Here is a 15,957-nt window from a genome sequence, read left to right as displayed (position 1 = left end):
AATTAAAAATCTAAAAAAATATATTTATATTAAAACAAGTATTTAAAAACAAGCAATGTATAGAAATAAATAAAGCGTAAAAGCTTATGTTATCAAAAGCAAAGTCTTAAAACTATAATATTATGATAAAATTAATAATCATAAGTAAATTACTAAATAGGACATTTTTATACTCTTTAATTTACTACAAATTTTCTATACTCTCTCAAACTAAGCTATTTTAGAATAATATAAATTCATTAATTAAACTAAAAATATAAATATGTATATATTTGTCTTATATTATAAATAAATTTTGATAGAATTTGATCACAAAATTTAAAAATAAATAAATATAATTTTTTAATTTAATTATATTAAATTTGTTTAATGTGTCAACGATTAAATTTAAATTGTTTACATGTTTAATAAATTTTCGTTCAAATATCAACCTAAAAATATATCTAAATTATTTACATGTCTAAATTATTTTCGTTCATATCCAAATTTCATATTTAGATACTAAAATCATATTTAATAATTTCTTTTTAAAGATTGGATTAATATAATATTAGAAGTTAAATTCCCTAACTCAAGTACAAAACTTGTCAACATATAAGCTCAACGACATTGGAACCACCGAGTGAACTTTGTTGACAAGTTTATTAAATAGAGCTATCATTTTATTTTTATTTAACATCGTAAAATATTATAATTAATATTAAAAGAATACTAATAATAGGTATTAGTCCCTTCATGATGAACCATTATTACCTGGCGCGCTTTTAAAAACGCTTGCTTATTGAGACTTGGGACTAAGGAAACACGAAAGAGACCGCAAATGTCTTTGTCCAGAAACCAAAACCAAAAACATAAGTTCAAAATAGTAGCAACAATTTGACCTGGGTCAGCATAAAATACACCGAACCCTCTTGTTACTTAACTTTGAAAACGACATCAAAATCAAATTTTTAATTCAGTTTTACTGTGCATTCTATTCTAAACGTGGCTTTTGATCACAGCAAGCCAGGTTTGACTGGTAAAACTTGCAGTTATCCATCCGATAGTGGTTGTATTATAAAAGACTAATGGTCACAAAATCAAGGTTTCAAGGTTTTGCCTGCCCCAGAAAATGGATAAGCAAGTGGTTCTTCTTTCTCTCCTTATTTTCTTCTTCACTGTTTCCATATCTGGTGTTTCATCCACCACATGCCCCATGGATCTCAGCTACGTTGAGACCTTTCCCTGGGATGCTTCATCTTGCAGAGACCCTGTTGTTGATAAGGAGCACTGTTGTCAAGCTTTGCTCAGTGTAATTGGCATGGGGTTGGCCGAACACCTCAAAAACACTTCCTACTTTCAACTTCCTGATGAAAACACTTCCTCCATCTGCTTGTCAGATTTTCAGACCAAAGTCTCAGCCTTGTCAATTAACTCCTCTTTGGTCCCTTATTGTTTTCCTAGAGCTTCTGACTTTGTTACCAACGCTTCCACTTGTGCAGGAATCATAACTGTAGATGATTGGAAGAGTAAAGTGGGTATGATTAGCCCCTTGGACACTTCTTGCAATGGGGACATGAGTGATCAAACCCGTTGCAGCCTTTGTACTGATGCTGGTCTCAAAGTGACTTCCCACCTCAATAGTTTAGACCCAAATGGCACAAAGTGCTTTTACTTCACAGTTTTGTATGCCTCGGCTATTGTTAATCAATACGGTCCTACAAATTTGGGCACCGCTGGTTGCATACTGGGCTTGCCGCTGTCTGTGAAAGGTTCATCGAATAGAAAACAAGAGCTGAAACTTGTTTTTGGGTTGGTGGGTGCTGTTACTGGTGTTGTGCTTGGTTTTGTGTTGATTTTGGTGTACAGAAAGTGGGATAAGAGAAGGAAGGAAGATAAGTATCACAGGTCGGTTGAAAACGGTGTGAGGAACAGTGTTTTGCCTAATACTGGTGCGAAATGGTTTCGCATATCGGAGCTTGAGCGAGCCACTGGTAAATTTTCTCAGAGGAATATGGTTGGCCAAGGTGGTGATGGGGTTGTGTACAAAGGGACTCTTTCAGATGGCACTGTGGTTGCGGTAAAGGAAATTTTTGATTTGGAGACAAAAGGGGATGAAGATTTCTGCTACGAAGTGGAGATCATAAGCAAAATAAAGCACAGGAATCTTCTTCCTCTTCGGGGCTGTTGCATTTCAAGTGATAATTTGAAAGGCAAGAGAAGGTTTCTGGTTTATGATTTCATGCCAAATGGCAGCCTCAGTTACCAGTTATCAGTTTCTGGTGCTAATAGGCTAACATGGCCACAAAGGAAGAACATAATCCTTGATGTGGCTAAGGGGCTTGCTTATTTGCATTATGAGATCAAACCCCCAATTTATCACCGTGACATAAAGGCTACCAACATACTTTTGGATTCAAAAATGAAAGCAAAAGTGTCAGATTTTGGGTTGGCGAAGCAAGGGAATGATGGCCAGTCTCATCTCACAACAAGAGTTGCTGGCACATATGGTTATTTGGCACCAGAGTATGCTCTTTATGGGCAACTGACAGAGAAGAGTGATGTGTACAGTTTTGGCATTGTGATTCTTGAGATCATGAGTGGAAGAAAAGTGCTTGATACCATGAATTCATCGGTTGTTTTGATCACGGATTGGGCATGGACACTGGCAAAATCAGGGAACGTGGAAGACATTTTTGACCAGTCAATAAAGGAAGAGGGACCAGAGAAGATCATGGAAAGGTTTGTTCTTGTGGGAATACTCTGTGCTCATGCGATGGTGGCTTTAAGACCTACCATTGCTGAGGCCCTTAAGATGTTAGAGGGTGACATTGACATACCCCAGTTACCTGACAGACCAGTGCCACTGGGTCAGGAGGCCTTCCATTCTTCTTTGCAGCATGGTTTGCAAACTAGCGTAGGATCATCCTCCTATTTTTCTTCATATCTTGCATCCTATTCATCAAGCACTAGAACAACATAGATTGCAAAGTCTACAGTAGTTTGCTTGTGCTGAAGAAACTAATCACTATTAGGTCTTAGTCAGCAATTCACGCCCACCATTTCCCATTTGAACCTTCAATTTGACCTTCAAAATCGTGCCGTAAATATCTTGGATTCTTTTTCATTTTGTATACTATGTAATTTGATTAGTTTTTATTCAGATTAAATTTGCGTTTTTCATATCTACAGCGTTCAGGGATAGACTTTATAAAGATAAAATATATATTAAAGATTTTTCATACTTTATGGCCCCAACGCTTTTTGGCCGTTGGCCAATTTCAACGGCTGTTTATTATATTTTAACAGGTCGCAAGCCAGACTGGCTGAGAATTTTCAATTATATCCAGCTAAGATTCGAATTCCAAATCATTAAGGTTATTTGTAATGGACAAGTATACCAATTGTTTATTTCATCTATAGGAGTTGAGTCTAACGAAAGAAATTAATCAATACAAAATACGAATCAGTTTCAAACTTTGAAAAGAAGAGAAATATTTATATTTAATGCATGATACTGATATTTCTCGAACAAGAATATTAAAACAATTATTTATTTCACTTGACACAGGGCATTGTCCAATATTAACCTTCAACTTGAATTTGATGGAACCATTAGAATATGCTAAGCGCTCATTATTCTTGAGGAATATCTCAAGATGTTGTTTGATATAATTGGAAGAAAAGAAGGAAAATAATTCATGATAAAAAAATTAATACTACAATAACATCATTAAGTAATAATTAATTTAAAGATAAAAAAATAATTAATCATTGTATTATCTATATTATTATATATTATTTTTTGAACTCAAAATTATTTGTTATAAAATAATTTATATTAATAAAAATTTGTTATTAGTATGTGAACGAGTGTTTAAGAATTTTACATTAGTTACTAAATTTTAACTAGTTACTAGCATTAGTCTTAATTATTAATTACAAACTAATTTAAAATCCAATAATAAAAAGTAGTTAAAACTTTGAAAATTAATATTAGAGACCAATTTGACCATAAACAATTATAATTCTTTATTATTAACAAAGACGATTTTAGATAATAATTTTTAGTTCATAAAATGGTCTCTAATATAATAACTAATATTTTTTCTATTTAAATTAATTTCTATTTAATAATTTTCTTGTAATGAGAATAAATAAAAAAAATTGTAAGTCACTGTTAACATTGTTTTTTTATTTTATTTTTTTAAAAAACAGGCTAAGGAATTTGTCAAAGTTACATGTTCTTATGTAATGACTTTATCTCAACCATTTATCCTATCACACTCTAGTGTTTGTTGTTAGAGATACATTATGCTATTCTCAGTTTTAATAATGACAAATAATGTCTAGGTCTACTTTTGATAAACTAATATATTTATTTTAAAGTATGTTTATAAGGAAAATCCAGAAGATTATTTCTCTGAAATGTTCCAAATAATACTATGGCATAAAAAAATGTTTTATTTTTCATGAGTTGAAGATATTCTTCTAAAGCTCTTACAAGATTAAATGTATAGGAAGTTATTTTATAAGAAGACAAATATATTATATAGTCTTACGAAGCCATCATACTCTAGATTCACACATTATGATACAACAAACGTTTTTCCTAATGCTCACAATAGTGTGTTAGTACAAAGCAAATGTTAGATCAAAGTTTAACCGACACTTTTGTTTAATTTTGATTAAACAACAAATGTAAATTATATTTTTACAACCATTAGATCTCATCAAACGTAAGTGTTTGTTTAACAAACACATGTAGTGCAACCAATCAAATGCAAACGCTTTGCTTCTACTTCGTTTGATAAGATTTTTCTTGGGCAAACAATGAGTATACTTTGTTTTCATAAATAATATGTCTTGAACATTCATATTACACATCAAAGTTATAAACGCTTATTCCCTTTGTGCACACAATTTTTGACACTTTTTTCTATTAAGAGGATCTTGTGATGATTTGTCTACATCAATATTTATTGAAGAATGTGCTTAAAAGTTTATCCATACAAACATATTTTTGGTAAGGGCATGTTAATGCTGCAAAGTCGACCAATTGTGTTAGGTCTTGTGTTTTTCGCTTAATTGAAAAAAATTGCTTGTCTAGGCATGATAAGTGATGGAATGTTGCTTGAGAAACCTTTTTTAGTGTCCTCTAATTGTATTTCTTGTGTTCACTGTATAATACTTTTAACTTGAATGGAGCATGAATCACTATAAATACCCAGCTCCTCAATTGTACATTTACTTTTGAAACCCAAAAGCAATTCCTTCTTAAAAGTCAAGGTTAGAGAATCCTAGGGACCCTCCTCTAGCAACCTTCCAAGCACAGTTCCTTACTCTTATCTTTCCATTTTTTCATTTTTCCATTGTGCTTCGTAGTTTCTCTCTCCTCCACCAAATATCTGGATAAAGTATTTGGCTTCTCTCGAAAACAAAAATAGGTCGAGAGAATGTCTTCGACAAATACATTAAAAGAATTAATTATTAAAACACATAAGAAAGGCTAAGCAAGTTAAACGCTATGTGTCTAAAGAGAGAAAAAAAGCCAAAGAAGCGTTTACTTGATCAAACGATATCATGAGCTAAACAAACACCTTATCTTTTGATGAAGTATTTATATACGCCTGATATCTTCATATTAAAGAACTTCTTTGTAAAATGCTACCTAACGGTAGAAATAGAAAACCACTTTGTTGTTCTGAGTAAGCATTAAATGACAATAAATGCTCGAAAACAACAAAAGTGATAAGAAAAGTCATATCTGTTGCATACACAATTTACTATAATTTTGCAGATAAGTTATTCTACATGCATCCATAGTGCTACAGATCATATATCAAAATGTGGACGTTAGAGATAAAGGAGATAATCACGGAATGTCCCTCACTTGAATCAAAGTCTAAAAAGATCGTACAACCTACTTAAAGCAAAGGATTGAAAAACAATGTCTGCTTAAACAAAGTTGACTTACATAACGACTGTTGTGAAAAGAAGAAAGAAAAAACACAAGTATCAAGGTTACAAACTATAAACTCAGTATAATAGAAAAATACTCATGAAGCCTATAAATAAAAGATCTCTCAAGAAGAAAATCAAGATGATAACTCAAGAGCAAAAGAAAAAACTCAAATAAAAGAATACATCTGAGATGAAGAAAACAGAAGAGAAGAGAAAAAGAAAAAGAAGATACTCTCGAGCTTAAGTGACAAAATTCTTACTACTGTAAGAGAGAAGAGAGAAACACCTGTGAGTGTTTAGACTGCATTGTATTGTAATCAAATCCTCTCGTAGAGAGATTTAGTCCGAACTAATTGTAAGCAATCATTGATTGCAATTCTGAAGAGAATTAAAACACTTACAACTGAACTCTATTTGGGTTGAGGAATCTAGGTGCGATAGTCTAGTACCAGGAGTGGTTCGAATACTAAAAGGAAATCTCGGAAAGGAACTGAGTACCAGAAGTGGTGTAGATACTCAAAGGAAATCTCGGTAGGGTGCTGAGACTAGGAGTGGTGCTAATACTTAGAGGAAATATCGGTGAAATAGCTAAGTACCAAGAGTGGTGCTAAAACTCATTTGTAATCATGTGAAGATTATAGGGGAACCATCTGTGGACGAGATTGGAAGTAGCTCAGTTGGAGCGAACTAGTATAAAATCTCTTGAGTTATTTTCTCTTCTCTCAACTAAACGATCCTCTTGGAAAACCTGCAGTTGAACTTTATATTTCAAATACAAGAACTTCCAAGCTAAACAATCTTTTCTTTTTAAGGAAGTTCTTACAAAACACTATATTAGAAATATTTTGAATATCACGACAATCTTATCAACGCATATACATATATTTCAAGTCGAGCGTTTAAGCTTTCAAAAGAATATTTCAAATGCTCGATAATGTGCTAAATTAGAAGGGTTGCGAAAAATGTTTTCCATAAACACTATCCAAATGGCGCTAAGGCTCATGAATCAACCCAAAATTGACGCAAACTCTTCTTAATGATGATTAAGAAAGACTAAGCAAAGGTCCTTAGTCAAATACAAGGCCTAAAAGAAACATATATACATATTACAAGCTTTAAGAGAAAAGAAGGAATAATTAGTAGTCTATCTTCCATAAAAGTATAGTTCTTTGAGGTCCATCTTCCTCTCCCATCGTCTCTGTCGTTGCTCTAGTGAGAGGTCCAATATGTCTCCCAAATGGTCCTCCATCAAACCCTCCCTTTGGAAAAGGATTTGTCCTCAGTTCTTCTTCCTGTTCATCAGCTCCTGTGAAAGGAATTAAGTTACAAACGTTAAAAGTAGGACTCACCCCATATTCAATAGGAAGTTCTAATCTATATGCATCATCATTGATTTTTTTGGACCACCTTGAAAGGAACATTTCCTCTAAGACTAAGTTTAGACTGTTGCCTATGAGGAGCATTGATGCTTTGAAGAGATTTTGATGATGATGCACTTGAAGACTTCAAGGAACTTTTACATACATTGTTAAAGCATTTTTTGTAGAATCATTTGTATTAGGTTTATCTTTCATATAACTTATTCTTTTTTATTGAGTTTTCGCGACAATAATCGATTATCATAGAGGATAATCGACTATCACAAGTAAAAGTAGATAAGGTTTTGTCTCAGCAATAATCGATTATCACTGCGGATAATTGATTATCTCCACAAGTTTTAAATTGTCCAGGGTTCCACTAGTGCAAAAATAGTGTATAACGTCACGCGTTCAACGTTCAACCATTGAATAACCAACGTTAAAAATGATCGATGACATTTTTGTAAATAAATGCAATTATTAGACATCGTTTAGAATCGTAATTCGATGTCAAATTTGTTATATTGGATAAATTTTGCAAAAAATGTTTGGTGCAAAGGTGAAAATGTATTTACGTATGACATTGAATTCCCTAGAATTAGACGTCAAAAGGATATAAAACATCGAATGCCCCAGCGTTAGACGTTAAAAGGTTATTGAATTCAATAAACATTTGAACGGGAGATTGAAAATTCATTCACTTTATCTTAGCGCACGATACCCTCTTTTCTGCTCAAGCTTTTCTAGAACGAAGTTTGACAACCATCATATGTAATCTTTCTTTGATTTGTTACAAATGCATGTTAATTAACTACTTTAGGTATGATTTTCGTTTGTTTTGATCGATTATTTTCGTGTTCTTGTCCTTCATAGGCGCATTCTGCTTTCTCTCTCACTGGTGGCAACACTTTATTCAGACAAACCCACCTTTTGAAGGTTAGTTTTCGTTTTCGTTTTGAAGAACTTATTTGTTGAACTTGTTTGTTATTTTTTTTTCTTGAACTTGTTTGCTATTGTTGTTTGGTTGAACCTGTTTGTTGTTGTTGTTTGATTTAACTTGTTTGTTATTATTGTTTGTTATTGATACTACACTACACGTTCATAGTTCATGCTTTATAAAATACAAAAAATTGATATTTGTTCTTTTTCTGTTTTTCAGGTCTCGTAGAGTTATAAAAAGGATCACAATTAATTAAAAAAAACAAAAAAAAAATTGATTAACATCAAATATTTACCAAATTCGATGTTAATTTGCTTTACATCGAATTGTTCTATGTTCGACGTTAGTATAACGTCTCCTGATATGACGTTGACCTCGAATTAGACGTGAAAGGCCGAAAAACACCGACGTTATACGATGTTTTTGTATTAGTGTTTGACAATAATTGATTATCACTAACGATAATCGATTATCACAGTTTTCAAAATCCTTAACTCCCTGAAATAATCGATTATCACTTTTCATAATCGATTATCATTGGCAGTTGGGAGTTGTCTTTTCATTTTTTGACCCCTGGACTATAAATAAATAGAAGTCTCCTAAACCTTTCTAAGGTTACCTAAACTATTGAGAGAACATAATTGGTTTTGAGGATGTTCTTGAGTTTAAGTATTAGCTTGATCAAAGTCTTGAAGAGAGAGATGTTTGATTGTAGTGTGTCTAAAGGTTTAAATAGTTCTCTACCAAGTTAATTAGCTGGTGTTCATTCCCTCGTGTGTCAAAGGAAGGTGTTTTCTGTTCTTGTTATTTCATTGTTCATCTTGTAACTTCAAAGTGATTTTTAGTGAAAGGTTAATAACTCTTTTATAGTGATTATCTGGACATAAAATCTTTTGATTTAAACCGATATAAAAATTCTTTGTGCATATTCAAGATCAATGTAGTAGTAAACATTTCTTAAATACATAATAGTCACTAACCATAACCTATGAACGGTAGTAGTGACACAAATAGGTAGTACATGCGTGGAGATGCAAACGAAGAAGGAGGAGATGTTAACAGAGAAGGAAGAGATATAAGCAGATGTGCAAACGGAGTAGGAGGTAGAAATGGAACGGAGATGCGAACGAATGTGCCAACACTTGTGCAAATAGAGAACGAAGGAAGGATAATAGTGGATACCTAAAAAATGCACAAGAATGAGAGATGAGGGAACAATGCATACGAGAATGTGAGAGGAGCGAAACATCACCGACTACATTAGGAGGAAACAATGGCGATGAATGACAGGCTGGTAGCAAATGGTGAACAACGATAGTAAGAATAGAAGGTTTGGAGAGTAGTAAGAAAGAAGAAATACTATGAAATACAGTTACTTTTGTTTCTCCACTTAAGCTATTTGACGACGGTTATGCTTTCAAGTTGTCGTTATTAGTCATGTGAGAGAAACAACGACGGTTCCAAACCGTAATTAAAAGTGTTGTGAGAGATAAATGACGACGATTTTAAGAAAATCATTGTTAAAAGTTAATGCTTTATTACAAGTTTGTCATCACGTTTTTTTCACGACGTTTTGGTGGTAAACATCGTTATGTTAAATCCTAATTTTGCACTAGTGAATAATGAATAAAACGAGGAAGAAAACAATAGAAATGAACTTGAACACATCATGCAAGAAGAAAACAACTAAGAAAAATGAGAGAGAAAACCCTATTAAAGGGTTTGCAGTGGTGAGTGGAAAAAAATTTAACCTTTTTCAGTGAGATGTATAGACTGTGTTTCTTTGTAAAATTATAGTATATACTCTGATGGTCAAAGTAAGAGCTACGATTTTTTCTGAACCGTAACCTATACCTTGTCAGAAATTACAAAATATTGTCTCGTTTTTATATGTCTCGTTTTTCTTTTGACAACAGATTTTTGACACACTTTTGCCAACGTCACGTGTCATGAATTCATTGGCTTGTATCTATTTTATTTTTTGTTTTAAGAAATGATGTTAAAATTGAGGAGGGTTTCAAAATTTCGGAATTCCAAATATGCCCCTTGTCCTATTTCATTAGAAAGCAATGTTCTCTGCGTTCTTGTTCTCGTTCTCATTCTCCCTCTTTGTTGTCGCTATCGATCTTGGTTGTCGTTCTTCTTATACGTTTTTGTTGCATCTCTTCGTTTTGCTCAACATCGTCCTCTTTGTTGAGGGTATTGTGCGAAATGGCAAGTTCCAGTAACCATGGTCCTTCGAACAAGGTAAATGCGTTATTCCTCCTTTTTCGTCATTGCATTTTTGGTTTGCTTTTGGGTTTTCCCTTTTGTGCTAAAATTTTTGTTGTTTTCGTTTTAGGGATTTGCCCTTTTGCTTATTTTGTTTGTCGTTGATGCAGAGAAAGTTTTATGCGTGCTTTAGACGAGCAAGACAATCTAATTGCAGAACTTAAACGGAGGGTTGTTGTCCTAGAGGCAGAGTTGGCTGAAGAGAAAGCTAGAAGAACAAATAAAGATGATGATGGACAGAGTGTGCCTCATGCAGAACACTTCATGAACAATGGATTTGTTTCCCCAGGAGGCATGTCCACCAATCCACCTCCTATGAAGACGTATGTAGGGTCGGATCACGAAGGCGTTACAAAAGTAGAGCGCTTAGGACTCCTAGAGATGGATTATTTAGAATAAAAAATGAGTGATATATTGATTGGTTAAAAGAATGTAATACAACATTGTAAATAGATGAACAAATTGTGTAATGTAACCTATTTTGTTCAATGATATAAAATATGCATCTTTGCTTGTGTTACTTATTATTAATGTTAATTGAATTCCTTTTTTATTGTCATTGTGAAATGAGCTTTTATTTGGAATATGAATGAATAAAGTGGCCATTTTGATTGAGTATTCATGTATGTGATGGATAATGAAACAATACTTGTGAGTACAGGGTGGGAAGTCATGTTTTGGCAACCCATGATGGAGGAAAGGAACAATGTTTATGAGATGAGCAACTTGGGTGAAGTCCACAAACTTTTGAACCAAAAAATTGACTTGTAATCGTTTACAGGTTCCTGGTAAACGATTACACGACAAAATCTGGATTTTGTACAGAAACTTGAGCTATAGGAACCAACTGTGGTAACTTAGGTGACCATAGTCAAACTTTTTCATATTTTGGCATAAATCCCATGGTTTTCACTTGATTTTGTTGTTTAAGTGTGAGTATAGGGTGAGAAGTGATGTTTTGGCACCCCATGATGGAGGAAAGAAACAATGTTTATGAGATGAGCAACTTGGGTGAGATAACCCACCACCAGACTTCGAATAAGAAAAAAGATACAAGAATAGATGACACAACGACATAGATGAAAGAAGTGAAGGTCAAATCCTAGAACAAGGTAAAACGCAATTAAGGTTAGAACGACGAAGAAGATAGAGGTTAGATCGAGAGAGAAGATAGAAGGGATGAAAGAAGTGTAGAGGTGAGAGCGAAAACACCACCTGACGTTGTCAAATTGTTGGCAAATATTGTTCGTCAACATAACATTTTCCTTTTCTTAAAGTCATAGCTTATATATCATAATAAAATTATATATTTGCCGTAATGAACAAGAACACATAATATAATAATATAATATCTTGACACTTTTACCGATACGACCTTGTAACATTTCAAATTTTTAATAAAGGTGATTAGGAGACTCAACCATTCTCATAACATAGAATTCATTACAAGAATTCTATATATATGATTTACGCACACATCATAATTTGTCCAAAAGCACAAAACAATAATTAAGGATGCTATGCGGTTGATAAAAATCTCTACTGAAAAAGGTAGGTACCATAGTTCCATATAATGAATCATATCCTTTACATATATATATTACACTTTAATTATAAGTGACACAAATTGAATCTTCATGTCTCAAATTGAAATTGTTGTATGAAAAAAACTCTCTAAAGGGTTAATCCTACGCCTAAGTAATGTTATGAGTATAAACGAAAGTTGCCTATACAAACAAAAGTGTGAGGTTGAATCAATATTGTACTCATGAATAGGATGAAACATGTTGCATAGATCTTCCGCTTCCTTGCAAACCATGCAACAGAGAAGATTGAAAGGACGCATGACCCAAAGGCACAGGCCTATCTGGTAATTTAGGAACGTCAGTGTCACCCTCTAACATCTTAAGAGCCTCAGCAATGGTAGGTCTCAAAGCAGCCATTGCATGAGCACAGAGCATTCCCACATGAACAAACCTTTCCATAATTTTCCCTGGCCCTTCTCTTATTGACTCATCAAAAATTTCCATCATCTTTCCCGATTCTGCTAGTGTCCACACCCAATCTGTGATTGCATCTGCAGATGAATTCAAAGTATCAAGCACTTTTCTTCCACTCATGATTTCCAGAATCACAATACCAAAACTGTACACATCACTCTTCTCAGTGAGTTTCCCATATAAAGCATACTCGGGTGCCACATAACCATACGTGCCAGCAACCCTTGTGGTGAGAGGAGACTGGTCCTCACTACCTTGCATGGCCAACCCAAAATCTGCCAATTTAGCATTCATTTTGGAGTCCAAAAGTATGTTTGTAGCCTTTATATCACGATGATAAACTGGTGGCTTGATTTCATAGTGCAAATAAGCAAGCCCCTTAGCCACATCAAGGATCACGTTCTTCCTTTGTGGCCATGTTAATCCACCAAGTGACAGTTGGTAACTGAGGTTTCCATTTGGCATGAAATCATAAACCAGAAACCTTCTCTTACCTTTGAAATTATCACTTGAAATGCAACAACCACGAAGAGCAAGAAGGTTCCTATGCTTTATTTTGCTTATGATATCCACCTCATAGCAGAACTCTTCATCCCCTTTACTTTGCAAATTCAAACTCTCCTTAACCGCAATCAAAGTGCCATCTGCAAGCTTCCCTTTGTACACAACCCCATCACCACCTTGACCAACCTTATTCCTCCTCGAAAATCTGTTGGTGGCACGTTCAAGCTCCGATATGTGAAACCATTTTGCACCAGTGTTCGTCAAAACACTGTTCCTGATACCGTTTTCAATTTCCCTGTGATAAACATTTTCCTTCCTTCTCTTTTCCCACTTCCTGTACATAACCACCATCAGCACAAAAAGAATAATAACCCCAACAACAGCACCCAATAACGTAAAAACCACCTTCAGAACTTTTCCTCTCTTATTTGATGACCCTTTTGCCACTTCACTAGAAAGTTGCACACCCATTATGCAACCGATCGTGGTGACATCAGTTGTGCCTTCTGGATTAACAACCGCTGCAGCATACAGCGATGCAAACGAAAAGCAACCCGTCTCAGTGGCATTTGGGTAATCAATAGTAAGCTGAAGAGCCACTTTCAAGCTTGCTGCTATGCAATTGTTGCAGCTAGTTTGGTCGTCAAGGTCTTTGCATAAAGTTTGCATCGGGCTAAGCCTAACCGAGTTCACCTTCTGTTCCCAATCTCGAGAAGTCACAACACCTGCACATGTGGAAGAGTTTGTGACGAACTGAGAGGGGTTAGGGAAGCAAGAAGGGACCAGAGATGGGTGAATTGATAAGGTTGTGAGTTTTTCTTGGAAATCTGATAAGCAAATGGAGGAAGTGTTTTCATTGGGAAGTTGAAAAAACAATGATTGTTTGAGATATTGGGAGAGGCCTATGTGGAAGATGGTTTTGAGGGTTGAGCAACAAGGTTGTTTGTTGGTTGTGTTTGTGCAAGTTGAAGTGTTCCAAGGGAAGGTTTGAACGTAGGTGAAGTTGATTGGACAAGATGAAGGAGCAGCAGCTGGTAAGAGAATGGTGATGGAGAGGAACAGAAGGAGAAACGTGACGTGGTTTTCCATTGAGATCTATGGTGTTTAAACAATGGTTTTTGAAACATTAGATTTGAAGCATTTTAACTTAGGATATCAGAGAAACAATGTTGTACCAGTCAAACTTAGATTGCTTTGGTCAGTTCAATGGGTCTAAAGGCACTTCGAAAACTTATGTTTTGCTTTAAAAAGTCGCATCTGGCGGTTAAATGTTGACCAGTGGTTTTTGGTAGTCGCATTTGACTTTTTTTTTCATTGGGTAAGAGTGGTAGTTAGTCTTTTTCGTGAAATATTTTCTAAATGTATTTATATATGTTGAAAAAGAATGAAAATTAAAAATAAAAAACAAACAAATATGTATAATATAATTAAAAAGGGTCAACAAATTCTAAAAGGTAACTTTAAGAAGAGTGGTTCATCACAGAATTCAAATGGTAAACACTATTTGTTATTCAGCAAAAAATTTTAACTTTGACAAGGTTATTTAGCATGTTTTATTACGGTTAGTGTTTGATTTTTAACGGTTTGTTTAACTTTTTTGAACTGTTTTTAATTACTATAGTTCAGTTTCTTTGTTAACCTTTTTCTCCAATACCTGTAGGTATAGGTTAACAAATTTAAACATGAATAATAGTGTGAAAAGTTTAAAAGCTAGAAAAATTTGATGAGATTTGAAAGGTATAAAAGATTTTTTACGATAGCTTTATAAAAGGAAAAAGTTTTAAAAATTCCTTATTTTGTATGAATCTGATACTCTAGTTGGTAAATTTTGAATTACGATTATAATTAGCTGTATACTCTCGAAGTCGAATGTTAAATAAAACACTAAATATTGCTGTAAAAGAAAAGAAAAAACTCAAAACTAGATCATGGACTAGATATATAAGTTAGTTATTTGAAGTCAAAAGATAAAAAATGAAGCTTATAAATATAATTAATAGAATATTAAAGAATTTAATAACATTATCTAATAACACTTTCAACATCAATTCAAACTTTTATTCGTTAAGGAAAAAGAGATTTTTGAATGATAGTAGTGAAATTCACTTCGTCTTTTGCATAACGAATAAGATAACATTATAGCGTGCAACACAAAAATCTTATATCAACGTTATATTAAATCATGTACCATATTTATTATTTAGTTTAAGTCTTCTATCACTTTCAACAAACTAGTCCTTAGTTTGTACAATTCTTCTTTTCCACAAATTGTATTTGTTTCTTAAAGTGACAACAAAAATAAGCTGGAACACTATAAGAATGTTTGTATTTAGCTGCCATAGAAAAGCGTGATCTAAAACATATTATATTATACCAATTTTAAAATGACACTAAATAAAATATGAACAATATAGTACGCTAAACCCACGCTAGAAAAAAAATGCAATTTTATTTGTCAGCCCAAATATTAAATTAATAATATAATTAAATAAATAAATAAATTACATGACTCTAATTCACGTTAAAAAAATATTTTTTACTGATATAAACATGTATACAGTCAATACTAAGTATTCTAGAAAAATAAAAAAATAATAATAATGAAAAATGAAATATATCAAGCATAGGTCACCAACGCTTTGTTAAGGTAAATAAAATATAATTTAATTTAAATTTATAATCTTCCCTCTCAATCCATTATTTGTTAGAAGAATTTACCTTTTTTTTTGTCATTATTTTTTGTATAGTATGTTAAATTGTTTTAAAAAAAGTTTCAATTTGATCAACATATAGTAAAATTTGCCTTTTCATTCTGTTAATTTTGCACCAAATAGAATTAAATGTATGCTGACATGACAAAAAGTTCATCACTTTAATTTCTCTCATGTGCTCCTTGTTCAATGCACATATATTATTCTTATTCCTATTTACTCTTCATAAA

The 15,957-nt window shown here is 33.3% G+C and overlaps 2 protein-coding genes across 2 annotated transcripts; one reads left to right on the top strand and one right to left on the bottom strand.

Annotated features, from left to right (window-relative positions):
* The first annotated feature begins 751 nt into the window (after positions 1 to 751).
* On the top strand, positions 752 to 3,164 carry LOC108337274 (probable receptor-like protein kinase At1g11050). The gene has a single exon (XM_017573764.2). The coding sequence runs from the start codon at positions 1,112 to 1,114 to the stop codon at positions 2,960 to 2,962; it is 1,851 nt and encodes a 616-aa protein (XP_017429253.1). The 5' UTR covers positions 752 to 1,111; the 3' UTR covers positions 2,963 to 3,164.
* An 8,973-nt stretch (positions 3,165 to 12,137) lies between these two features.
* Positions 12,138 to 14,105, bottom strand: LOC108337838 (probable receptor-like protein kinase At1g11050). The gene has a single exon (XM_017574440.2). The coding sequence runs from the start codon at positions 14,103 to 14,105 to the stop codon at positions 12,279 to 12,281; it is 1,827 nt and encodes a 608-aa protein (XP_017429929.2). The 3' UTR covers positions 12,138 to 12,278.
* Between the last annotated feature and the right edge of the window lie 1,852 nt (positions 14,106 to 15,957).

The sequence above is a fragment of the Vigna angularis genome, chromosome 7 (assembly GCF_016808095.1).
Source record: "Vigna angularis cultivar LongXiaoDou No.4 chromosome 7, ASM1680809v1, whole genome shotgun sequence".
Lineage (NCBI taxonomy): Eukaryota > Viridiplantae > Streptophyta > Magnoliopsida > Fabales > Fabaceae > Vigna > Vigna angularis.
This window is presented reverse-complemented; position numbering and strand designations above follow the sequence as displayed.

Excerpts from the sequence above, each read along its gene's own strand:
- LOC108337274 (XM_017573764.2), top strand. The coding sequence starts at position 1,112 with ATGGATAAGCAAGTGGTTCTTCTTTCTCTCCTTATTTTCTTCTTCACT.
- LOC108337838 (XM_017574440.2), bottom strand. The coding sequence starts at position 14,105 with ATGGAAAACCACGTCACGTTTCTCCTTCTGTTCCTCTCCATCACCATT.